Source organism: Zeus faber, assembly GCF_960531495.2.
Source record: "Zeus faber genome assembly, chromosome: 1".
In the NCBI taxonomy this organism is placed as follows: Eukaryota; Metazoa; Chordata; class Actinopteri; order Zeiformes; family Zeidae; genus Zeus; species Zeus faber.
In genome coordinates, this window is record NC_137193.1 from 36,445,572 (window position 1) to 36,471,999 (window position 26,428).

The 26,428-nt window shown below is 44.5% G+C and overlaps 2 protein-coding genes across 2 annotated transcripts; one reads left to right on the forward strand and one right to left on the reverse strand.

Moving 5' to 3' along the window:
- Positions 1 to 7,144: 7,144 nt before the first annotated feature.
- On the reverse strand, positions 7,145 to 12,595 carry arrdc2 (arrestin domain containing 2; the record flags this gene model as incomplete). Its single annotated transcript, XM_080011750.1, has 7 exons — positions 7,145 to 8,245; positions 9,342 to 9,499; positions 9,814 to 9,976; positions 10,430 to 10,686; positions 11,008 to 11,110; positions 11,214 to 11,431; positions 12,322 to 12,595. The coding sequence occupies 7 exons, from the start codon at positions 12,593 to 12,595 to the stop codon at positions 8,192 to 8,194; spliced, it is 1,227 nt and encodes a 408-aa protein (XP_079867876.1). The 3' UTR covers positions 7,145 to 8,191.
- Positions 12,596 to 23,407: 10,812 nt separating this feature from the next.
- On the forward strand, positions 23,408 to 25,417 carry uba52 (ubiquitin A-52 residue ribosomal protein fusion product 1). Its single transcript, XM_080013533.1, has 5 exons — positions 23,408 to 23,453; positions 24,148 to 24,259; positions 24,528 to 24,614; positions 25,032 to 25,134; positions 25,277 to 25,417. The coding sequence occupies exons 2-5, from the start codon at positions 24,157 to 24,159 to the stop codon at positions 25,368 to 25,370; spliced, it is 387 nt and encodes a 128-aa protein (XP_079869659.1). The 5' UTR covers positions 23,408 to 23,453; positions 24,148 to 24,156; the 3' UTR covers positions 25,371 to 25,417.
- Positions 25,418 to 26,428: the final 1,011 nt, after the last annotated feature.

Consider the following 26,428-nt stretch of genomic DNA (forward strand, 5'->3'; position numbering starts at 1 on the left):
ACCCATTAATCCAGCCATCCATCCACCCACTCTCTGCATCTAGTCACAGCACAGCTCAGTATAGATTTGACAAAATGTGACAGCACAGCACCCATCCAAACAGAAAAACAGTCACAGTAGCAGTAGCAGCAGATGGGATTAGAGATACTATATGATATGATAGGATAGGAAACAATACGACAAATGAGATGGAAAGTCCTTGTAGAGAATTTACAAGTGGACGCTGCAGGTCAGTCTCACACGTTTCACACAACTCACGCGTTTTAGGTCCAGAATTACCTGAGAAGTTTAGGAGTTCCACCAGTAGTTTGATCAGATTCCTTCCTCATGTGAATCCTCACATTCTAGTTGACACACTTAGTGACAGGTCACTGATTACAGCTTCTCCCCTCACTGTAATCCACCACATTCTAATTGGTATTTGTATTTAATTGAGTCTGTAATTTAACTTCAGCATTTACACTGTGATGAAATCTGCTACTGTTAGAACAAAAAGTCTGGTTTCCCAGTTGCCCCGGGCAGCCAGACTTGGGCCATTGTCAACAACCCTTATGTTGTCTGGTTGCACCGATGTCAACAATTTTTCATATGTAGAAAAATATAATAAGCGTGGGATACCTCAGTGTAAATGGGTTTTCCTGACACAATGGTGAAACCAGTGATGATGTTGAAACATGGTTATAATGATACAGGATCATTATCAGTTAGTGGTGGTTAGTGGTCTGGAACACTACAGGGCCGTCAAACACACTTCACCCTCAGCTGAAAAGCATGGTATACTATCAGTCAATTAGAAAATGAACTCTGATCTCTAAAGAGTATTTTTTGGAACTTTTATTGTCAATTGTAATCAGGATAAAATATTTGAGGCTGTTATGTCAGGATGCACTTTAACTTCTAATGCTTCAAGTACATTAAGAGCAAGTACTATTACACTTTTACTTAAGTAGAAATGTCAATGTGGTGATTTTGTGTCAGAGTATTTGTACTTTTACTTCAAAGTAATGGATTTGAGTACGTCTTCCACCACCGCAGTTTGGTAATTCTGCAAGTGTTTAGTCCAGTAAACTTCATCAGGATTGTTCACAAATGTTCTCTGAATCAATAAAGATTTAAAATACAAAAAACAAGTTGTGGAACTGTCTGCAGCTGCTATGGTACAGTACATTAAAATATGAACTCATGCAAACAGTCGCCACAGCTGCACAAACATTCCTAAATGTAATCTTCAAATGGTTTGAGCTGAAACGAGGTGTGGTCCAGGAGGGGTCCTTGGGTCATGTGACAAGACCTTGACCCGGCTTCTGCATTTCCATCCATGTGCTTTCGATGGTCAGGGCTTTGTGCGTGTAACCACGGTAACGGATATCCTCCTCCTCCCTTGGTGGGGGGGGGGGGGGGGGGGGTGTTCAGCGCTAATGTTTATGATTGTTATCATAAACATAAACGATATGCCGCACACTCTGAAATACCATCCCATCTCCACTGTAGCCAGAATGCACCGCGGGCCCTGACCGAGCCTAATCTGGAATCTCCGATCTGCTCCTCGCTCGCCCATGTAAAGAAAGAAAAGAAAACGTGGACGCTGATGTTTTTCTTTGCGGGGAAATGATCAAATGTTTTTTTTTTATTTGTACATTCTCATGCAAATCAAAAGCATAAAGGTCAAAATGATTGTAGGAACACAGGATTTACTGCCTCTCTGGCAATGCTGGCGTGAGGCCCGCCTCCACTCTGCCTCCCCCTGCCTCCCTCCCAGTCTCCCCCTGCCTCCCCCTCCTGTCTCCTTCCATCTCTCCGTGCTGCCTCCCTCCTGCCTCCACCCTGCCTTTTTCCTTGCCTCCCTCCTGCCTCCACCCCATCTCCTCCCTGTCTCCCCCAGCCTCCTTTTCTCCACCCCTGCCTCTGCCCTTATCTCCTTCCTGCCTCCCCCTGCCTCGCGCAGAAGGAATCCCTCTGCAGAAGATACTTCCACAACAAAGAGCTTCTTTTCTCCGACCGAACATGGTGACCCAATTCCTGTGTTTTCATTCCGGGATCAATAACTTTGTCAAGCAGCCAATGGCGTGGAAGCGCTGTTCGTCATGTGACCCTAGAGCAGGGGGGTCAAACATAAGGCCCGCAGATTTTCATCGCTATCTTGACAAAAAAAAAGGAGTGTAAGCAATATAGAATTCAGTCCATTGTTTGATGTTTATCTGTTTAGCATTTGTTGTCAATATATGTATGATTAGAGAGTTGCTGGTCCAACTCCCTGCAGCTAAGCAGAACCATGCACCAGGTCCTTCACCATCTGAGATGATGTGTTGTTTTAGGACCAAATGCTGGACCTGTGGAGCGCTCTGGAAGGGAGGACGCAGAGCGGAACTCCTTTTCTGTGCATTTCAGGACTTTCAGGACCTTCAGAATGTCCAGGACTTTCAGGACCTTCAAGGCCTTCAGGACGTCAAGGACCTTCAGGACATCCAGGAGCTTCAGGACCTTCGGCACCTTTCGAACATAGAGGACTTTCAGGACCTTCAGAACTTCCAGGACTTTCAGGACATTCAGGACCCTCAGGACATCCATGACACACGCCAGCTGCTAGGTGACTGGCCGCTGTCCGCGCTGCGAGGAGCATTTCAGCTGTTTAACTCTTGTTATTATCTTTAACCGAGGGAAACTCTGTTCTTTGCTTCTATTGGGCAATACACTGAGTCAAAACTAACTAGTCTGATTGGCTGAGCTCCGCCATTGTTTTGCTCTGCCAGCTCTGAGAAAGCAATGTGCTAATCTTGCTTTGCTTCCAAGAAAAATACATTCCTCAGCTCCCCTTTCATGTTTATCACATTATGAAGGAGAACCTTCGCCGTCGCCTTAAGTCCTGGCTCTGCGCCAGGTCTCCGAGCCTCAAAACAGCGCCACGTGTTGGGTGCGAGGCGAGGCCACGCCCTCGGTACACAGCACACCGTGGCCGTTCCACCAGTTTGCTCTAACCCCCTGCCTGTACTGCTGCAGGAGGCTGTAAATCACGCTGAGCAGACACAGACTATAAACAGCAGCTTCCCAGAAGTCGTTCTGCACAGCACCGAGGCCTTACCTTAACCTTTACCTTCAACTTAACACAAAAGCCCTGACACAAAATCACTCGAGGAAATGTGAAAGTACTGCATTGGATCTTCTACTAAATTAAAAGTATATAAGTAGATGTTGTTAAATGTATATGATGTGGGGGTGGTGTGGTTTGAGCAGCCACCACTGACCTGGATCTAGATAATTGGGGACCTGGGATCAGAGCGGCTGCAAACCTGTTGCTTGTTTGTTTGTCCAACGAGCAACAGATTAAAACCCCCATCCCCACACTCACTCAGGAGAGGAGCCCTGTAATGACACATGTCTATCTGCTTCTGGACTTATTCCAACTAGGCCACTCTCTACAGTAAACTGGCGTCTACAACCCTGTTGTCTGTGTCTCTGTGCCAGAGGTCCCTGACAACGCCACTGGGGTGGCGCGTGGTAGGCAAAACTGACACAATGTACTTGAAATATTAAAAGAGAATGTACTTGTCCTATCCAGTGCCCTGATATAACAGTCTTTAATACTTAATAAAGTACGACTGAATTGTTTTGATCCTCATGCAGATTCTGATTATAATTTGCATTCAAATAGTATAGGATATACTTATGATTGTTTTGGGTTTTTTTTACAAAAGTAAAGTGACTTTGTAATGTAGTGGAGTAAGTCTCTTAAAAGGAATATACTGAAATGAGTACAAATACTTGAATGTATTTAACTACAGTAAACAGTAACTTGTTCCCACTAAACAGCCGTGCCGCCATCTCCTCCTGCGTTTGTTTTTCAGACGATCTGGAGCCTTATTTGTTCGAATCCATCATGAGGATCTGACATCAGAAACAAGGAGAGACAACGAGCCTGTGTCTACAGATCCACATCAAAACAGAGCTGTCTTGTGGTTTGGGGGAGGCGGCGGGTGGGTGAGATGGGGGGGGTGAGGGCGCGGCCTGCAAGCTCCTCGCCCTCTTCTCAAGCTGCTCTGGTTTCCATTAAGTCCTAGGGGGTAAACAGGGGAATGGGGGCGGGACGCAGGGGTGGACTGGGGGAGGGATGCGGGGGAGGAATCGGGGGAGAGCGGGGTGGGAGTGGAGTCCTCACTGCTCAGTCCCATGAGCTCGTTACCCCAATGTTATTCGTCAACATTTTGGTTGAATCCACGATGACGTCACATCAAACATCAAATCCCTGAACTGGAAAAGAACAGATTTATTGCAAAAGGAAGAAGAGAGAGAAAAGGGAGTGTACTCTACTTCTACTCTTACTCTACACTCCTCTATCTCGACCACTACTCTACACTACTTTACCTCTACTCTAGCTCTACTTATACTCTAGTCTACCTCTACTCAACTTTACCTCTAGTCAACGCTACCTGTACTGGTGTTCACAGATTCCTTTGCTCGTGTGGTTGTAGCTCCTTTGGCCTCCTCCCTTCCCCGGAACAAACCCAACCTGAAACGCTGCCCTGAACCCTGAGCGTAGGGAAGCACAAGGCCGCGGTTCGTCACGTGGCTGCTAGCGTAGCGCTGCAGGCTAAACGAGACCAAGCATTGTGTAACGTCTGCAGTCGGCAGACAGTCAGGCAGCACTGCGGCCTGAAAAACAAAAGGAGAATCAGGTCCCAGGCGACCCCACAACCTTCGACAGGTTGTAGGGTCCGACGGCGGTTCCAGGTTTATATGATTCAGGCAGAAGAGCAGTGGTGGAAAGATGGAAAACTCCAGGTTCAGAAAGTAAATCTCCAGTTTCCATGTTTTCCCTCCAGCAGGGCACTGGTCAGCTGGTTCCACGCATCACGTGCTTGACTCTAAATCCAAGAGTGGCGTTTCACATTCTGAACCGGGATTTTCTACCTCTGCAAGAAGTGAGGCCAAAAGTGAGCTCGATGACGCATGATGATGATAAAAAAAACAAAACGTGACAAAGAGAAGACAGAGGAGGAGAAAAGAAACTGGAAGTTGAAGTGGCTGAGTTGAAGAGGGGCGCTTTCATTCTGATTCTATTCTATTTGAACCTTGTTATCAGCTACAGGAGTCTGTCATCGACTGCTGCTAAGCATGCTGGGCGACGCACCTTCTCTCACATCTAGAAACACCCGGAATCTAATATTATAGCCATCATCATGTTGTTATGAAATTTAAATACCTTTAAATGAAGCAACAATGGAAGTGTTGTGACCTTGAGTTGTTAATGCATCAGAAATTTCTGCAAGTTTTCTTCAAAGTGAAACTCTTACTGCTTCACTCTGATTGGTCCAAAGAAATCAGCTGATTGGCTCTCAGTGCTGAGTCACACGCCCCCCCACACACACACACACGCACACGCGCACACACACACACACACACACACACACCCATATAGTGTTTCGCACACACTTGCACTGTACCAACTGTTCCAAAACATAATTCCTGAAACTGGTTTTAACATCCTGGCGCTGCTCAGAACCACGTCAGCTTCAATAACAAGATCATAGCCAGAAAAGGTTGATTCTGTATTCCTTTCAAAAATAACTTTTCTACCTAATCCTCCCATAAATTCAGATTGCCCTATAACAGCCTTCTTTCTGATTATTAAATGCTAATCTTGTACCAAAGCCTTGATTTGGTTTCAGGAAATTCAATGAATTTGGATCTGATAATGATCTATTACGATCTATTATGATGTGTGAGATCAGACGCAATTAACCCCCCCCCCCCCACACACACACACATATCATTCAAATATTTCAGACCTCAAATTGAGACAAATCTTCAATATCATCATTCATTTAGTTAATTAACCATATCTGAATTTCACCTTGAAAACGTTTTCACAAGATGGTGTTTGACCAAACCTGCCACATGTCTTCATATCCTCACTCACCAGCCTGATGACTAAACCGACATGTTTGTTCTTATATTAAATGTTATTAAGTCATTTGGATTTGGTTTCAGAATTCACATGGTACTGTCTGACAGGCGCTGGAGAACGTTGATGTAAACACATTTTCAACCCACAATATTTACAATAAATAAATGGTCGCAAACAATTATTTTTTTCATTTCTTTCTGGGTTTCAACCCTTTTCGCTTCATCCAAGCCAACACAAGACACTGGAAGCTGGAAGAGACTAGAAACAGGAAGTGGCATTGCCTCCTGCTGACAAGGCGCTGTCTAGTCAATGTTACGGTAAATCTTAGAAGGTAGTTCTAAATAAAGGGTGATGTCATTCACAACATGTTCAAAACAAACATTAACAATACATTAAGACACTGGGCTTTTAATGTGAGTTTACTGTTTTCTAAATGTAAATGATTAATTTAATGAATGATTGAGTGATTTAATGTTGTTTTTGTAATCTTAAACATTTGCCCCATTATTGGACTGCACTGAACCCAGTGAGAAGCTCCAACAGAGTGGTAAGCTCCTCAGCAGGTTGAGTACCAACAGTAAAAATGATGGAACCGACATTTTAATAAAAAAGATATATGGAAAATAGAGAAGTAATCATTTCATGTGATTACGGAATGGCTCCTGTATGTTTCTGACTATTTCTAATGGAATGGATCCAGATCTTTCTGGAATAAAACCCAACCCTAGCCTTGCACAAACAAAATATCTTCTCCGTGACTCGGATGAAGGGCGTCAATTAATGACGATTAATAGAAGCTAGCGAGCAGGATCAATCAGTTTCATGTTCTATTGTGTGTAAATGAACAGTGAAGAAACCAACACCGTGATGGTGATTGGACCTGAATGAGTCAAAACTGGTGGAACATGTTGCTGTGACTTTATACTCTGTTCCCTAAGATTAACCAACGTTTATTTTCACTGAATTATTTTAATTGATGCGATCGTTCAACTAGATTCTTACTTAGTCTTACTTCCTTTGTCAAGTTTCTTCAACGTGGCAGGCTTCCTGTTTTGTTTGTGTAACAGCACATTTGTGTAACAGCACATTTGTCTATGTGCATACTTATTTTAAAGGAAAACAATCTCTTTAATAAAAATGCCTAAAAAGCGAATGATCATAATTGATGTGATATATACAATTCAGACAGTTTGTTTCAGTACTAACAGCGTTGAGAGAAAACACAGAAGTGAGGAATCTGTGTGATTTTTTTTATTAGAAAAAAAAAACAATTACAAAAGTTTGGCAAGCTTATGAATCAGCAATAGCATTTGTATCAAATACATTCTGTTTATAGCAGCGTGTCACCGCGGTGGCACGTGAACCCTGAAGAGGGCGCTGCGCTCCTGGAGGACCGTCCCAATGCGGCTCCTCTGGAATGTTGCTGCACTCTAACCCACAGCGAGGAGCAGAGCATCTGGCTTCTATCAGCACGCTCAGTCTCAGGGACCTCCTCCTGCTCCTCCTCTTCCTCCTGCTGCTGCTCCTGCTGCTGCTCTGGAGGAGTCCCCGCGCCGCTGTGTCACAGGGAGCTGCAGCCGTCCCTCTGCACTTGGTGTCCTGGAACTCTCCAGCAAACGACTGGAGCCGTTTCTTTCCACTCTTCCGTCGCTCAGAAAACACTTAGTTCAACAACATGGAGGCCAAGTCATGCAAACACCTCATCTCCATCTTCTTTTACAGATAATAAAAAAGGCACACGTTGGCTTCCCTTTTTGGTGAAACATCTACAGGATGTTTGTGGAGTTACAGTTGAAACGAAGGTTAATCCACCGCGATGCAATGACCACACACTTCCAGCTCCTGAAACCCGTCTGCAGTCTGTCCGTCACCTGACGCCCCCCAAACACCCCCTAAATGGCTCAAAATGGCTTCTGGTTTAAGGCAGGATGGGGTTGGGGGGTGGAGGAGGTAAGTGTTGCTTCTTGTGTCCAGAGCTGGAACAACAAGTGGAGGACAGGAACTCTGGGGAGAAGAGACTTCCTTCCGTTTATCATCCGTAAACAGCAACATGTCTCAGCTTTGGAAGAGATAACTGGATGGGTGGGGGTGTGGAGGGGTCTGTGTGTGTGTGAGAGGGGGGGGGGGGGGTGTCACCCCACCACCAACAGCCACTTCCTGTCAGCTCCTCCTCCGATCCTCTGGGCGGCGCCACGGTTCCTCACCGTGTGGACGGCATGTTCTTTATGTTAGAGAGAAGTAACCCGGTAGAAGACAAATCTCTGTGTCTGGTTTCCTGTCTGGACTCTTTCAACACGTCATGCAGCGAGGCCTCATGTTGCAGGGCGGCGGGTTTGGGTCCACCTGCAGCGAGACGGGTCAGAGGTCACACGGAGCCCACCCCAACAACATCTTTTAATCTGGACTAACTGAAATGGCCTCTCAGTCATGGTTAAAAATAGTCTCAGACTTGCGCTAGTCTTGATTTAAACAATCTGATTAAGAGAAAAAAAGATAAGAGTTAATCTAGGTCTAGGTGAAGGTTAAATTAAACCTTTGGATGAATGGATGTGAGATTCCAGGTCGACCTTGACAACTAGGTCTAGTCCTAGACTAATCCTTCATTACTTTAGTTTAGATCTGCTTTCACACATGTACGCCGGATAATGTGAGGGCGATGTCCGGATATTGTCCGGAGCTGCCCTTTCACACATGTAGCACACAACCAGTGATTGTCTGTGTCATACACGTTGACACTACCTGGAAATAATCTGTTTGGTTTAGACGAGGGCCGGAGCCTGGGTAGAGCATGCAGAGGCAAGACATGACGTAATGTGGAGTTTTACAGCACATCCAAGATGGCGGACGAGGCTACAGACTTATAGGTAGTTGGGAATGTATATACATATTTGGACATATCCACAATATAAACAAAGGAGTGGAGAGGAATATAAAGGAAATCAGAAAGAAATACAAAGCAACTACGCTCCGTGCACGAAGATCCGTACTAAGGTAAATAACTGGTGCATGATAGAGATGTCAACAACACGCCCACTCGCTTGCAGTGAATGATCCGGACAATTACCTGCTCTGTTCACACACACCGCTTAATCGGACATTACGCAGACTTTGTACTAGGGTGCTGGCTGGTGAAAGTCTGGTTAATGTCCAGTCCAAATAATTCGGATATTTGTGTTCACACATACAGCTCCTCCAGGTAATGTCCGGATAATTTCAGGTTTACTAGGCATTTGTGAAAGCAGCATAGGACTTCTTAGTCTATAACGAATTAATTAAGCAACATCTCGGAAAGGCATTTTCTTAAATTCTAGATTCATTTTAATAGGATTATCTTAGTCGCGATTTAGATTAAACCTGTCTGCACAACCTCTGCATAGTTTTTAAATGTGATATTAAGGGTCAAACAAAATGTGGGGGCGTAGGTACTGCGGGGTCTCACCTCACTGTACATCGGTGGCGGAAGGAACCTGAACTCTTGCACGAACGCCATGAGAGGGCGCTCCAGGATCCCACTCAAATCATCGACTGGCTGGGGAGCTGTGGGGCTCTGTTGCTCCGCCTCCTCCTCGGTTATCACAGAGCTGTACTCAGGAGGAGCTGTGGGGAGGAAATGAGGGGGCAATTGGTGTTAGGACCAGTCTGGCTAAATCAGCAAGGGTCCGAGCACGGAACCCTGAGGAACTCCATCATCTGACTGCGGTAACATATACATTCTGACAGTGTTTGAACTTAAAATACAAATACATGAGCTTCCATTTCCATCCTATGGTAATGCTGTATTATACTTATTATGCATTCTTGGAGTTCTTCGACTGAAACAACAGTACAGCAACAATGGTGGTATACGGGAGTAAAACATTCCCTCTGATCATCATCTAGTGTCTGTAGACCAGTGCAAGTGTGGCGCTTACGCTCCGGCTGCTCTGGGAGGGCCATGCGGAGCCAGTCCAGGTTGACGCTGTACTGGCTGCTGACGCTGGAGGTTCTGCTACCGAATGGGTGGAGTGGAATGGTGCCAATGACCAGCGGCAGCTCAAGGCTGAGTTTGGATGTCCCGGGCACGCCCACACACACCTGAAGCGAGACACGGAATGAAGGTTTAGGTTTAGGTGTGTGCAGGTGTGTGCAGGCAGGGAATGCTGTGGAGCTCAGGGGGTGGATGAGAGCCACAAACTGATACGAATACAATTGTACGTTAAAATCTCCCTTAGCGGGTCGGTCTCAGGTACTGCATACATTATTATTTAATTAGCACAGCACACTTCAAACACAGGGCAATTTAAAGTGCTTTACAGAAGGAATAAATATTATGCTCAATTTCAGTTTTAGATTGCAGGTTTCACGGCCCGAAACTAACTTCTAGAAGGGGTTGCCAACCATGCACCAGCTGTGGTTGTCAAATGACTGACAAAATTGTTGCCAAATTTTAATAATTTCATAATTGAGTGATAATAATCATATATTATTATAATTTGTGTTTCGTCAATATTATTATTATTATTGTTATTATTATGTGTGTGTGCTCACCCTCAGCATGTATTCCACCTTGATGATGCGGCACTGCAGGATGGAGGGCCCGACAGGGGGGATCTTAATGGCACGGCCCTGCCAGGTCTGGCGCCGGCGTGCGCCCACCGCCTCGCCACTCAGCGTGGCCACCACGGTGCGCTTCTGTCGCTGGGTGCCGCGTGCCACAAAGCTCTGCGTTTGTGTGATGATGGCCTTGGGGATGACCGAGCGCGACGACGAGTTGTCAAACTCTGCGAAGATGGGGATCACCTCGCCTGGGGGAGGAAGGATGGAGGGTCAGACACTGGAACACTGGAGTTTAATTTGGTTTAGGTTTGCATAAATAAAAGCTGGATTCAGGGTCTCTGCAGGTATAGGTGTAAGATTAAATACGGTTTTAGTAGAGTTTAAGACTGATTTGTGGAAAAGTGTGGCAGGTTTATGTGTTTTATATCCTAACAATGTTTTGTTTGTAGACCTGGTGCGTGCGTGTGTGTGTGTGTTACCTGGTGTGTTTGTATGTGTGTTACCTGGTGTGTATGTGACCTGGTGTGTGTGTGTGTGTGTGTGTGCGTGTGTGTCTCTGTCTGTGTTACCTGGTGTGTATCCCTTGCGGTCTATCTTGGCCGTCACAGACACCTGTCCGCAGTTTCGGTACCAGACTCGGGCAGTCTTGTCGCGGGTCCCAGCCTGCGGTGCCTGGATGCAGAGAGAGAGAATGAGCATGCCACTAGCCGTGTGTGTGTGTGTGTGTGTGTGTGTGTGTGTGTGTGTGTGTGTGTGTGTGTGTGTTCCAGCTCACCAGCAGGGCCGGCGTGTTGATGTCGATGGGCTGGATGACGGTGAACTCCTTCTTGACCTTGCGCACGGCGGCCCAGGGTCGGTGCAGCTTCACCTTCACCCAGTAGCGCACGCTGCCGTGCTCGCCCTCGAATGACGTCACCAGTGTCTCGTCCGGGAGCTGGAAACTGAACGGGAAGTCGTGGCGTCCGGCCGCCAGCAGGGTCAGCTCGCCGCCCTCTGGGAGAGACGGGGGGGGGGGAGGGGGGGGGGACACATTTTGATTACATTTAAGACAGTATTGCAGGTAAATTCTATATATTTGGCAAATAGGTCAGTTTCAGATAGAAACAGATGACCTAGATGATTCTGTGAACTGTTATCAGAACAGCTTCATTCAGGTCAGGGTAGCAAGGTAAGATAAGTGCTAAGATAAGGGATGAGATTTTGAAGTGGAATCAAATGTAATTCAGATTTAAGACTACTTAATGATTTTATAATGCCTTTTATCAGTAAAGCTCAGTTTAAGACATCTTAAAAGGAGCTGAACAACACCACAGAAGTTGAGGCTTGTTTTCTGCAGAGCTGCAGTCACGTGGCCTCCTCCTCGGGAGGGGCGGGACTTGGCTCTGCAGATGGACATGTTTCCTCAAACTGAAACAACTTGTTTTAAAGGTGTTTTCTCCTCCTCGGCCCCTCTGCATTGTTTCCCTCTGACGGCCTGTCAGACTGCAGGAAACCCCCCTCGAGTACAAAGAGTAAAGTTCACATAAAGTAATACATAGCTTCACAAACAGTTACTTTTTAACACGCAGTAGGTCCAACACATTGCGTGTAAAAGGTAACATTCATGAGGCCGAAATGGTGACTTTCTGTATGCACTTCACCTCCAAAGTATAAAAAGTACCCATTCATGCTTAAGAAAAAGTGACAAACTTCACCTCAAAAGTTTGAAGTATTTTCGAGAAAAACAAAGCAAACAACTGAGCAAACATTTCCACAGTGGGTGGATGAGTGAGTGTATAGATAGATGAGCAGATGAATGAAGGAGTGAGTGAGTGAGTGAGTGAGTGGACAGGTGGATAGATGGGTGAATGGATAGATGGAGCTCCGGGTGGCTGTCTACTGACCAGCCTGAAGTAGCGCCTCCCTCCGGTTCAGGTACTCCACCTCGTCGCTGTAGTTCTGGGTGTATGCGGTGCTGGAGCCCGCGGACCGGGACTCGGTCCAGTGGACCCGGGCAGAGCCCTCTGCGTGCAGCTTCAGAGCCTCCACCCGGCAGGAGGCCGATAGCTCCAGCACCACCCGGCCCGAGACCACGTCCCCGGAGCTGAAGACCGGCGGGGCGTCCAGCTCCGGGGAGTCGAGCACCACGGCGAGCCGCTTAACTTTGTCGAAAATCATCTCTGTGCGGGGAGCGAATGGCTCTCGGACCCGAGTCGCCGAGCTTTAGCTGAGTGGGCGGGGCTTCGCGTTACGTAATTCTGAGTGGCGGACCCAGGTTCAGGACGAAAACATGGCCAGCGCGCATGCGCGGGGAAGAGGCGACGCCCTCCCAGAGGACTTGAGAAAACTTTGCTTCAAGATGTTTACTGCGATCTACTGCAATACTTTGATATTTTGGGGGGAAAAAACATGCACTGACACGAAACACCAGTTGGGTCATCGTGCAAGTGGAGTTGGTTGATGTTAATCAAGGTTTTTTTTTTTTTTTTTTTTTATAATTTATTCATTAATAAAGTTTTAAAAGTTGTTTACCTGGAAGTTGTGCGTTTTTTAAATTTCAGGTTTAACAGAGGGGAGTTTAAAATGTTCAGAACAAGGCTTGATAATCTCTCCTTAAAAATAAAGTTGTTTACGTCTTTGTCCCTGAAAGCTCCTCACGCGCACACGTGGGTGTCTGTGCGTGGCGACGGGACAGTCCGCGGCGCCCTCTGGCGGTGAAGGTGTAGAACAGCAGCTTCGGGTCCCAGCGTCAGACTGACAGCGGAAGTACCCGGAGCTTTTACTGAATTTAAAGAACAAATACCCTGACGCTAAATGACTCCGGTATAAGGCAAAGTGCCACATTGACATCCGTACTGATGTCAACGTATATAGGCCTACGCATTGCTGTTCTGTTCGGTGAACTGTATTGCTGTGCTGTACTGTTGTATACTGTACATCTCCACACACACTACCTCACTTTATCCACATGCCACTTTACAGCAAATATGTCATACATAATAGTATATTCCTTTATTTCTATTTTGTATTCCCGTTCAGTATATAACTCTTTATAACTCGTATTTAATATATTACTAGCCGCATTGCGTTTTAGGAATCAAGTTAGTTCAGTTAGTTTAGTAAGGTAGTATTTAGTTAGCTACTGTGTCAGTTAGTACTTATTGTGCATAATCTCCTGTGCGTTGCAATGACATTTCACTGTATATGTGTATGCTCGTATGTATATGTATGTGATAAATAAACATCTTGAATCTTGAAAAACGTACTTAATAGCAATGACATTGTAAGTGCTATAGAGTCTATAATACTTAATAAAGTACTACTGAACTATTTTTTTTGTACTCATGCAGATATGTTTGATATATCCAGTCCCTGATTTATTTTACCTTAACAAAGTACTCGTACTACGTTACTTTCCACCACTGGAGACTGATCAGTGTGATAAAAGCTGCAGGTTGAGGAACTTATTCACCTCCAGAGACGGTACAACCAGTCTGATCAGGGATTGGTGCCATTCTGCACCTTTATACATCATATACAAGTCACCAGCAACCGAATCCTAATGATATTCATTATGTTTCACACATGATTTTATATCTTCTGATAAATATCTAATTGATATAACTATATTTAAATATATCTAAATATATATTCTGTTGGTTGTTCGACTTATTAGAGTTCTCTGTTTACTGAACGTGTGTGACCTGCAGCGTTCAGGAGGCGGAGCCAAGGGTGTGTTTTCCTGGTTGCCATGGAGAGAGAGGCAGCGTTTTTTAAAAGGCATAAACTCATTTTTCTTTCACTTTCACAGCCAGGCAGCAGTCGGAAGCAGAAGCTGAAAACAAAGAAACAGGGTTGCTAACCAAGTGGGATGGTTTTGAAAGCTCAACAAAGGGAAACATACAACAAGAGAAACGTTTCAATCAAGGAAGCGAAATAAAGAGAAAAAGATAAAGAAGGATATTTAAGGGACGATACACACGTTCCGTCACCGGAGGGAGCACTATTTCATCATAACCCGGTCAAAACAAGCCACGTCAGCCGGTTCAAGCTTCAGGTGTTTTTAAATGACATTTTGTCGTAGAAAGAACAAAGCTCCTTTGTTCCAGAAGCTTCAGGTCTCACTTTCTGTCAGAACAGATTCCCGTTTAACTAGATATTTCAATAAACTGAACAGGAATATCAATATCTCGTCTGGTTCTGTTAGGCTATTAGTAATGACAGCCGGTACAAACCAGATGTGGATGTAACGTATGATTTAACTTTCAATACATGGCAATAATGTATAATTATAATTTCTACCCTATAGTTTGTGAATACACCATGTGGTGCTACTTGGACATGTCTTAGGTGATGTACCCGGGGTCATAGGGTGTTTCGGGTCTTTAATCATCGACACCCTCACCCGGGCGACCCAGCCAGGGGTGATCAGTCCCCGGCTTGTGTCCCAGTAGCCTGCTACTCCACGGATCTCCCCTCCGTATCCACAGCCATCGTGAGGCTTTTTCAGCAGGATGTTTTTGACGGCTCTTTTGCACAGCTGACCTTTAACTCCAAGAAGTTTGAGGGTTCGGTGCAATGACTGGCGGGCGAACCCCCGGCATTCAACTTCGACTGGTTCGCCACGGGCTTTCCAGCCATTGCTCCTGCACTCAGACATCAGCTCTGCGTACTTCGCCCTTTTGCGCTCACTGGCCTCTTCAATTCGGTCTTCCCAGGGGACAGTAAGTTCCACCATGACCACTTGCTTTGTAGACTCCGATGTTAACACCATGTCTGGGCGGGGTGAAGTGGTTGAGATGTGTTCTAGGAACTTGAGCTGCTTTCCCTGATCGGCTTGGAAGTGCCAGTCCCTTGCAGTGGCATGAAGCCCCCCCCCCCGAGGAGCGTGGCTGATGTTGTACCTTCTCCCCAGCTCTGACGAAGGTGAGCTGGGGAGATGTGCTTGGGGGCTGTGCTCATTCTTGCTGTTCTGAACCGCTGCGCTGACTGTGCCTGCTAAAGCCCTAAGGACCTGGTCGTGGCGCCAGCGGTACCGCCCATCCCTCAATGCCTTCGAAACAGCAGCTCGGGATATGCTCCAGGGTGCAACTTTTTTGGTACAGTTGGCATGCCGGCGTGTCAGCCAGACCCCCATACAGTATAGCCATAACAATAACTTATCCTTTGTATAGAATTGCATTTGTATAGTTTTATAAATTTGGCTATTTCTGTTTTGTATTTTTCATCTGTTTGTGTATATTTGACAAAGTTTTTTGTAATGTAAATTTTACTTTACTTTTAAGTGTATTTTATTCTTTCATAACATCGTGAAGAATTTTCAGAACGGACTTGGCAGAAATGGAATATAATATTCATAAGTATGTTCTTCCCAGTAATTCCCAGTGATTCCGCGCTTTCATTTGTCAGAAGTTGGTTCGTTTGGGTTCGGGCTGGATTGCATCTACTTGCTTTTTCCTTGGTATCCTGATGCTGGATTTGATTATTATTATTATTTATTTATTATTTTTTTACTTATTCTGATCCGAATTTGACCACTTGAATTTCAGCAACCTGAATGTCGTTTTACAAATATCTGCAACTTGAATTTTAGGGTCTGCATTTTTAAACATTGAATAAATCTATATTTTAAATCGAGTTTTTGAAATAAAAGTGAAAATGTTTCAGTGTCATAAATACAAATTAGTTTCAATTTCAATATATACATTTTGATGGCTGTAAATATTCAAAACATTATGGCAATTATTTGCTTTCATAGAACTGGAGGTGCCGCCTTTCGATTTTGAACACAAGAGCTTATTTCCGTCCTTTATAGCTTTGTGATATTTGAAAACATTTCACGGCGCCACATGGTGGGCTCTCACGGCACAGTGGCTGAAAAACACGACTGGAGAATAAACTGCAGTGAGAACGGGGTCATGTCCCACTTGGTTTGAAACTGATGTGGAGCGAGCACGTAGGAGGGCGTTTCCTGTGAGCTGAGCTACTCTGTGTCGAAATGAACCTTTCACGGTTTATTTACTCTGATGTTTGGCTTCAAACACAAACTTATATCTACATATATTTTATTTCAATCTATTTTAATTCTGGATGTGAACTTGAGTGTTGTTATTATTATAATTATAATTATTATTGGGGTTTTTTTTTAATCTTTTTTGACCTGCACTGTTCTAACAACTTCTGAATAAGCACCTTCATCACCTGGACTACATTATAATAAGAAGTAATATCCTATTTGTGAAACAGGAACAATGTGGATTTTACTGTATTTTTTTCCACACTGCCACATAAAACCAGATATATTTCAAAAACTACTGTACTTATAGCTGTCAAACATGGACTAGTTTATAATAAGATGCCGGAATTGCATTTCGAACACAGTTTCTGATTCGTGAAATTATTTTTCTATTTGTGAAAATGCAAAAAGGGTTGATTTCACTGCTTTTCCCCCATCACATCGGACCAGGTCAATACCAAAAACCACTATACTTAGACCATTTCATTCATGATTGTCATGGAGATCTTGTCTTTCTCACTTTCTCACAAAAAGTAGGAAAGTTATTTTCACCTTTGGAAAAACAATCAAAACATCTTCATAGACTGGTCAATCAGTGTATTTAGATTAGATGCAACTAATTGTCATTGGACAGAGTACAAGTACATAGGCAACGAAATACATTTCTTTACATTTTACCCATCCTCATAACTGACGTACTGTATCTAGGAGCAGTGGGCTGCCATGTGGCGGCGCCCGGGGAACAGTTAGGGGGTTAAGTGTCTCGCTCAAGGACACATCAGCAGGCTAACAGGAGGAGCCGGGGATCGAATCGGCAATGTTTAGATTACTAGACGACCTGCTCTACCTCCTGAGCCACTGACCCCCAATTTACTTTGCGAACTGTATTACACACACACGCAACAAAGTATGTATGTATCTATGTATGTATGTATATAGGGGACGGAGGGGTGCGAGTGATTCGGGGTCAACATGCTTGGAGGACTCGTACCCCCACGGCCCGCAATTTTAACTGCAATTGCCACCAGCACACATTGAGCACTGGGGTTTCTGGGGTGGCTGGGTGCTGATGGGTTTTATGTGGGGGTGTGGTTAGCCAGGGGGCGACCGAGTGGGCCCCGAGGTTGGGGTCCTGGCGGCTTGCACCTGGTGCTGGATAAATAAATAAATAAAAAATAAATAAATCATATATATATATGCGCAATATGGGCTTGTAATTTTAATGTAGTCCAGGGTTGACAGCTATAGGTACAGTAGCTTTTGTAATATAACGGGTTTTATGTGGCCAGTGTGGAAAAACAAATACAGTAAATCCACATTGTTCCTGTTTTCAAATATACAATATTACTTTCACAAATCAAAAACTGTGTTAGAAATGCAATATGGGCTTGTTATTATAATCTAGTCCAGGTTTGACAGCTATAAGTACAGTAGTTGACAACTAGAGGTACAGATCTAGGTGGTCTAGGTTTTAGGTGGTCTCCGTTGAGGAAACAAATTTCAAAAAATTCAGAGGACTGTGAATGCACCATGAAAACAGGGTTCTGTCAATCAGCTGCTCCCCACAGCGTTGAGTTGAATCGGGAGCAGCTTCAGCCTCACGGTTCCAGTAACTTTCCCCTTCACTGCCGAATCGGAGTTCGAATCGAATTGGAGTTTGCATGTTCTCCCCGTGCTCACATGGGGTTTCCTCCACCTCACGTCAGTAAGGACCCCCCCCAAAAACATGCACCCATCATTGTCTGACCAGCAATGGACATTTATCACCTGGTCCCCGGGCGCGTCTACGTATGCTGCCCACTGCTCCTGGCTGTGCCCCCGGAGGAAGGACAAGCCAGGATGGGTCAAAAGCAGAGAATCCATTTCACCGGCCACCATCAAAGCATGTGCATGTGTGTGTGTGTGCAAGCATGTGTTGTAGTGTGGTGTGTTGTGTGATAAATAAAGACTGTTTCTTCTTCTTCTTCGGAAGTTAAACCTCAGCGTCGTCCTGCGTTTTCTAACCTCACTGAACCTCGTTCTTCCATTCAAAGCAGCATCCTTTGCTGTTATCGTTCAAACACATTTAAATAAACACGTTTCAATTACCCGGGGAGGTATTGACCGGGAACCAGGCACAACCTCCTCCTGAAGTAGTCCACCCTGGAGCGGTAGTGGGCGGTGTCCACGCAGCGCTCCCCCAGCCAGCGCGCCTCGGCCACGCCCAGTCCGTGCAGCCGCACGGAGCGCACCTGGGCCCCGCCTGCGGAGCTCCAGCGCTACCCGGCCCGACACCGCGTCCACTGCCCGGTACACGGAATTCCGGCTCTTTTTAGAGAACCGGCTCTTTTGGCTCGGCTCACTAAAAAGAGCCGGCTCTTTCGGCTCCCAAGCGGCTGTTCAGATTTTTTTTGTTGCTGAAATTAATTTTTTACCAACAATAATGTAAAATTATGCGCAAAATGGTTTACTAATGTAAAAAAAAAAAAACATGCATTATGTTTTTTTTATTTATATATGTTTATAATATAAATGTCTTTATTTATTCACTCTACAGGGTGCTACAAAAAATAAATTATAAAATACAAAAACAAACTTTTAACTATTTACAATTGAACTTTTAACAATTGCAAACTTTTAGCTTTTTTCTACTAAACAAATTTAAAGTGAAACAACGCAGAATCACTGCAAAACACACAACACAACAAGATATAAATTAAAATATGTAAAACACAAAGAAAAAAATCAGCATCCAAATAACTTGTCTTTAGTGAAGATTGGCATTGAGAAACACCAAGTGCCTCAGCTTTGAGGGGCTGATCCGGTTTCTTCTGTCGGTAATTATCTGCCCTGTTTTGGAGAAGATTCCCTCAGAGGGGACTGACGTTGCTACAATGCACATTCTCCATGTCATCACATGTGTAAGACGTGGGTAAACTGAAGCCTTGGTCTCCCACCAGCTCAGTGGGTCTGCACTTCTCTGGAAAAGGGGCTCCTCAAGGTAGGATCTCACTTCCAGTATTGAATCTGCTGAGGGATTCCTTCTTCTCCACTTGCTCGTTCCTCAAAGAACCTCCAAACAGCAGATGCTTGTGGCTCCTCTTGTTCAACCTCTGCTGCCTCTTCTCCCTCTTGGCCCCCTGGCAGTGGAGTTGGCAGGCTGGATCTTGCTACTGCTGCAGTTATTCTCTGAAGAGCTTCATCAACCGCTCTGTTGTCATTAAAGGCCAGCTTCTCTGAATCTTGGGTCAAGAATGGTGGTTTCTGAGAGAACAGTGTTGTATTCCATTCTGTGGAACTTTCTGTCCATGGATGCACAGAGAGCATCCACCAACTCTTTCACTTTCCCTGTGGTTACTCTGGTCTAACATTTTGGAGGCTGTAACAGCTGAAAAAGAGTAAACAATAAGTGTTAAAAATTATGCTTGGTTTTATTTAGCAGTGTATATTATAATTTCCAGTCATGTCAAATCTGCTTTTTATACCAGTAATGCAACAAGAACAAGAACAACAAATAATAATAATGATGATGATGATAATAATAATAATAATAATAATAATAATAATAATAATAATAATAATAATAATAATAATATTTGTATACTACATCTGTCTGCACTGATCTCCACAGTGACCTGTTCAAATGGCTCCAGAACAGTGCATGCCTCCTGCAGTACCTCCCATTCCTCTTGGCTCAGAGGATCGATCGGTGCATTGATAACAGCCAGGGTAGAGATGACTGCATCCTTGGACTCCAGAATCCGTTTTAGCATATGAAAGGTGGAGTTCCACCTTGTGACACATTCTTGTTTGAGCTCCAGCTCAGGCATGCCCATCTGTCGTTGGGTAGATTTGAGCTTGTGTGTGGCTGTTGTGCTCCTGTGGAAAAATTCCACTATCGCCTTCACTTTGTCCACAGCTGGCTTCATCACCTTCAGAGCATGGGTGGTGAGTCCATTACAGGGTTTTAATTGCTTTGGTCATGTCAGCTGCATTGTCACTAACACAGCAAACCACTTTGTTTTCCACATCCAACTCTTTTGCCACTTTGAGCAGCTCCTCTGCTAAGTTCTCAGAAGTGTGTCTGTCACTGAACTCAAAACAAGCCAGAAGACAGGACACCATTTTGTAATTTTCAACAGTGACACGTAACTGACAAGAAGGATGTGGTGGTTCGGGACGTCCAGCTGTCAGTCGTTAGACAAACTGCAGTGGCTTTTTTAACCCTCTCTTGCAGTGAAGCACGTTCTCTGTCATATAGGCCTGGGATGATTTTTTGGGAGAGTGTTTTCCTGCTTGGAATTGCATACATTGGATTGAATGCATGAGTAAAGCTTCTGAATCCTTTGTCATCCACGACTGAAAATGGTTGGAAATGAGTGCAATAATTTTAGCCAGTTCTTCATCAATTATGTTCTGTCTTGCTGGGGTCACAGACCTCTGCAAAAACTGTCTCATAGAGCTCTGGGTTGTAGGTTTAGGTGGTTGTGGTGGTGTACTGCATGATGCTGTAGACACTGCAGCAGCAACAGCAACAGTTGCAATAGACACACTGGCACCTTCATTAAAATCAGGTTCAATTGCTTGTCGTTTTTTCTTCCAATTGCACTGATGTCAACTCCACCTGGAAGCTCCGGACGGTCCGGAGCACCATGCCTCCCTTTCACCCGGAACTGCGCTCCGGAGACAGGCCGCTTGGTACCAGGGAACCAGGGCTAGTGTAGCACGTGGAGTCAGCACCGAGACGTGAAGGCTGAACCGAGCCAGGACTAACTGTGTGACGTCACAGTGACGTCACCGGCCTGCGATCAGGATCTTTTGGAGACCATAGGGGCCAACCAGTAAACAGTGTTGAACCTGGGCTACAGGACGGACTGCTCTTCCAGGTGGACAGATATCGAAATAACGAACATAAATCAGAGCATGCTGCGACCTGGTCCAACTGATGGCACAATACTCTCCCGCTGTTTCAATAAGTTACTGGAGGTTATTATTTACGCCCAAATACCAGGAGAACTTCCAGTCTAGTAACCAGTTGGTGTTCTCATCATTCCGAAACCTCACACATGTCGACACAAAGTTTCTTCTTTTTGAAGAGTAAAGACCTGAATCTTGACCCTGATGCAGAGCCTCATTTCCTTTGTTGTTCGATCCAGTGTGAAATCTGCTTTTATTTACTGTTTGCTTCTCGTGAAGCCGCGGAGCAGTGGTGCTTCCGCTGCTCCGCGGCTTCATTGTCACAGTGAGATGTTAAAGCATTAAACTGTGAAACTTAAAGTCAGAATGTTGTCAGAGGAGCCCATGATCTGAGTCCGGAGACGGGAGCGCGGACAATGTCTGGTTTCAACACGACTATGTTCTTCTTCAGCCATGCAGCAAGAGGAGAGGAATAATAAAAATAAAAACCTAAACACACCAAACCTTTTCCCACAAAACCTAAACACTGACGACCTGGTGACCGGGAGCCCAGCGGGGCACAGCGGCCCTGGGCCTCTGGAGCGCTGGGCCGCCGACATGCCCTGACCGGCCCCACAGGAATGAGCTTGAAAAAAGTGCTTTAGTCTTTGGGATTCCCAGAGCGGAGGTAGAACAAAACACAACAATGTTGTTTTTTTTTTGTTTTTTGTTGTTGTTTTTGTTATTTTAAACTCAAACCTGCATTATCTGCAGAAAGTAGATCCACCCTCACCTCAAAGCAGGCGTACAGTTTACTGCTGCACACATAGGCTTTTGTTAATTATTTAGAAAAGTTACTCTTCTACATTTGACCGAGTTCAAGTGGACAATGAACTCTTCTCAACATTTAATTGTAAACCAGAGTGAGGAGCGCGGTGTCGAGTACGAATGAGAAAGCAACAAAACCCCTTGTGGTTGACACCAGCTGAGGGGGGTATTAATATCCATCTATCTGGTACAACTTTTTATGTCCAAATAAAATGTATCAAAGCACAGCAGAAATGCAAGTCAGTTATATAATTATTACATTTTAAAATATATAATTATTCAATTTAAAGCTATATCACATTAATAAATAAGCCATAGTTGTTCAAGTTCATTTCACTGCATATACGTATGACCATATGCATATGTATGTGACCAATAATCTCTTGAACATAGGCCAGTTGATAGAAAAAATATATCAATTTATTCATATTGAACATCCTACATACTAAAGCTTATTTATAGGTTACTTCATTTAAATGTTATGTGGTTGTTTTTTTTTTATCGTTGTGCTAATTAATCGTGATACAAAGAAAAACAAAACGGACAGAACTACTTGGATTCAGTTGGGTCGATTGAGTAATTAAAGCAAAAAATACATAAAAAATACAAAAAACTCGGAGGTCACTCCAGGACTTTTACGGTACCTAGCGTTTCCAAATCGGAAGCTCTTATTCACCGTCTCTGCCCTTGGAAGTGATCGCGGCGTGAGGCTTCGGGGGTTCCCTTGGAGTAGCACAGTCCCACCAGCAGAGGACAGAAGCTCCAAAAGTTGAATTAAAACTGTCTCGCGTAAGACCGCCGAGGGCCAGCCCTCGGCGGTCTTACGCGAGACAGTTTTAATTCAACTGTTATGAGCGTTGGGTAATTCCCACACGACTTGAATGCAGCATTCATATAAAGCTAGAATCATAATTAGAAATGAATTGGATATTTATTCAGAACAATAACGAACACCGGGGGGGGCATCCCATCAGACAGCCGTCGTTATGATCTAAATATATGATTCAGAAATAAAAATAAATACAACTTTTATTACAATGCGTGAGATGCCGATTTGGAATAGCGAAATAGACCACGCAGAGCGTGTCGTTGGGTCAATAAATGGATGGTCTTTCTGCGTATGTATTTGACAAATATCCGTAAATTAACATTAACCATTAAAAAAAAACCGGTCTTGAAAGTGGTGTTCATGAGTAAACACACATTTCCCAAGTTTTAATGTTAAAAATTTGGGGCGGATGGGCGGGGAGGCGGAAACGATGTAATTCCACTTCCGCCGCTTCCACCCTCTCTTCGCCGAGGCTCACTCTGCGGCCGGTGGGTTCGCGTTCCTGTCCAGAGCGTATTTGCGGTTTTTAAACGACATAAACGGGATGGATCCGACCGAGACGCGACGGCGACGACCGGTCAACGCAAACTGTTCGATCCCGGGGTCGATCAACCGTCCGCTTGACAGGAGAATTAAGTGAAAACGAAGGAGACCGACGCGCGAGTAGCCCGCATGTGGCCAGGCCTCCGATGAATGCTAATGCTAAGCTAACCGTGGGGTTGGACAGAATGTCTTTATATCCGGTTGAATTTTACACGTGAATGTTAGACATGGATGCAGATCTATCGATGCGTTGTTTTGAGCATAAGTTTGTGAACCAAGCACTAATTGGTGGTAATCGGGGCTGCTGTGTTGGCAGCACCGGTCGTTAAAAAAAAAAAAAAAAAAAAAAGTAAAGCTTACAAATATTACACTATACGCCCGTTTACCAGATTCTTATCTTATTCTTACCTGTTATTTCTCCCTGATCTGACCTGATGCTTACTGCTCCGACAACTGTTCGTAGAATCGTCTATTTGATACGCTGCTGTTTGGACCCAATACCGACCCCTCTGTACGGAATATTTTACTTGCCTAGAACCCGTTGAGTAAGAGTCTTGTGTAAAGAATCCGTGGCGTTTTGTTCGAAACTGTCAAGCGCTGCACCCTGCCACATGTCCACACTGTGCTGTCCCCCCTCAGGCTGCAAACATGCAGATCTTTGTGAAGACGCTGACCGGGAAGACCATCACACTCGAGGTCGAGCCCAGCGACACGATCGAAAATGTCAAAGCAAAGATCCAGGACAAGGAGGGTGAGACGTCAAAAGCCATCTGATGGGAAAGACTGATCAATCTTTTTTTTTTTTTTTCTTTCCCCCGAACTTGATCAGCTTGCATTTTATTTTCTTCACCCAGAACAGTTGAAAGTGTAATGTCTCACTCAGGTGGAATGCTGGATCTCAGATGCATTTTTGTAAAATTGGCGAAATATTTATAGTTTGTCTTGTTCCTCCGTCCTTCACTGGGGGTTTGGGTGTTCGGTTCTCGTTCTGTCGGCTTCACGCTGTTCTGTGTTTGCAGGAATTCCTCCTGATCAGCAGCGTCTGATCTTTGCCGGCAAACAGCTGGAGGATGGACGCACGTTGTCAGACTACAACATCCAGAAAGGTACGGCGTCGAAGATCACCTCCACAACTTAATGTTTATGCGCTTTTCGTGTTTGTTTTTGTCACTCTGTGCTAGAGCATAGATTCTAGTCACTGCCACAGCGTTCTGACAAACAAGGGGTTTAGCGTGGAAATGTAGAGCATTAAATTTAAGTTGCCACTTCCACTCAGTGTGACATGAAAGCATTTCTTCACTTGTTCACCTGTTCACACCCTGGTTTCCATTTGGAGAAGTTAAGGAAGTTTAAGAAATGTAAAAATAATACCCAGACAATATTTAAAGTGTTTGTGTTGAGATTGTGAATCTTCTTTGGTATAATTATCACTGGAAAACTTTTGCATATGTAACACGTGGGAAAAGACAATGTTCTTAGGGAGAACTGAACTCGCTAACGCGCATCCTTATTTCCGTTGTCAGAGTCGACGCTGCACCTGGTTCTGCGTCTGCGCGGCGGCATCATCGAGCCGTCTCTGCGGCAGCTCGCCCAGAAGTACAACTGCGACAAGATGATCTGCCGCAAGTACGACCAGGGAGCTGTACTTCGTTCAGCTGTTTCTGAATCAAACCGTTCATATGGAATCGCTTGTATCATTCTAGTGTTGAGTAGAGCGCTCTCTTGTGCTTATTTGTATTGTCCTCACACTGCGACCTCTGACCCCCAGGTGCTATGCTCGCCTCCACCCCCGTGCCGTCAACTGCCGCAAGAAGAAGTGTGGACACACTAACAACCTGCGTCCCAAGAAGAAGCTGAAGTAGACGCTGCTGTGCTGCCCCTGCTGTGTGGAAATAAAACGTCAAAAGATTGACTGTTATTGTGTTTATTAAGGATGATGCTAAATATTGACTGTCCTGAAGCAGCTTGTCCCAGGTTGCAGAGCCGCTGTTTACCCAGAATTCACTGCACTCAATTCAGTTCTGCTCCATCTCCGTGGCTCCACCTGTTGAAGTCAGTGCTGAGTAAGCGCTCGCATCCTAGGATGGACAGAATATGTAAATATACAGGTACTCCTCACTTCCGAGTTCCATTCCTAGGACCAGGTCGATAAGCGAGGACCCGTGTTATTTCACTGTAAGGGGGCGTGGCCATTGCAGACGCTAGTGTAGTGAATACTGACAGACTGCTGGAACGAGACACAGAATGATGATGCGCAATGAGACGCTTGACGCTGAGACACCAGTATTGTACGCAGCGCACAATAGACTAGTCAGTGAGCTGGTCGTTAAGTGAGGAGTAGCTGTATTGAATATTAAACAATTTAAACATCAGCGCCATCGTTTAAGACTAGCTTGAACTTAATCAGTTTATATGTATAGAAATATCTAGGTACAAGAACTATTGTGTAATTGCCTGAAATCATTTCAGCAGATTGTTTTTGTAAAACTAGAGATGCTGGGTATATTACAAGGAAGTTGGAGCTGCTTGCGAAGAGGGAGGACATGCAGAGGACAGGAAGAGATGGAAATGATCTGCTGTGGCAACCCCTAATGGGAGCAGCTGAAAGATCTTTCTGTAAAATCAGATTCTATAATTTCTATCCAAATTTAAGTTGATTTTTAAATCAGTGTCTAAATTTGTTATCATTAGTTCTGGAAAACTAACTTTATATTTTAAATATTACAAATGCCAATGCTAAATTGTTATAAAAATAGAAAATTAACCCAAACCATTTTATGTAGCATGAGATCTGCAAGTTGGATCCAAATTTTAATAGAATCTTCATTATTTGGTAATTAGTATGCACTAAATACACATGCAATGTATGGGGAACAATTAGAAATGGAAGATTTGAGTATTAAATAAAACAAACTTCTTG

Excerpts from the sequence above, each read along its gene's own strand:
- uba52 (XM_080013533.1), top strand. The coding sequence starts at position 24,157 with ATGCAGATCTTTGTGAAGACGCTGACCGGGAAGACCATCACACTCGAG. Across the intron at positions 24,260-24,527 it reads AAAGATCCAGGACAAGGAGG|GAATTCCTCCTGATCAGCAG; the intron begins GTGAGACGTCAA and ends CTGTGTTTGCAG. Across the intron at positions 25,135-25,276 it reads GACAAGATGATCTGCCGCAA|GTGCTATGCTCGCCTCCACC; the intron begins GTACGACCAGGG and ends TCTGACCCCCAG.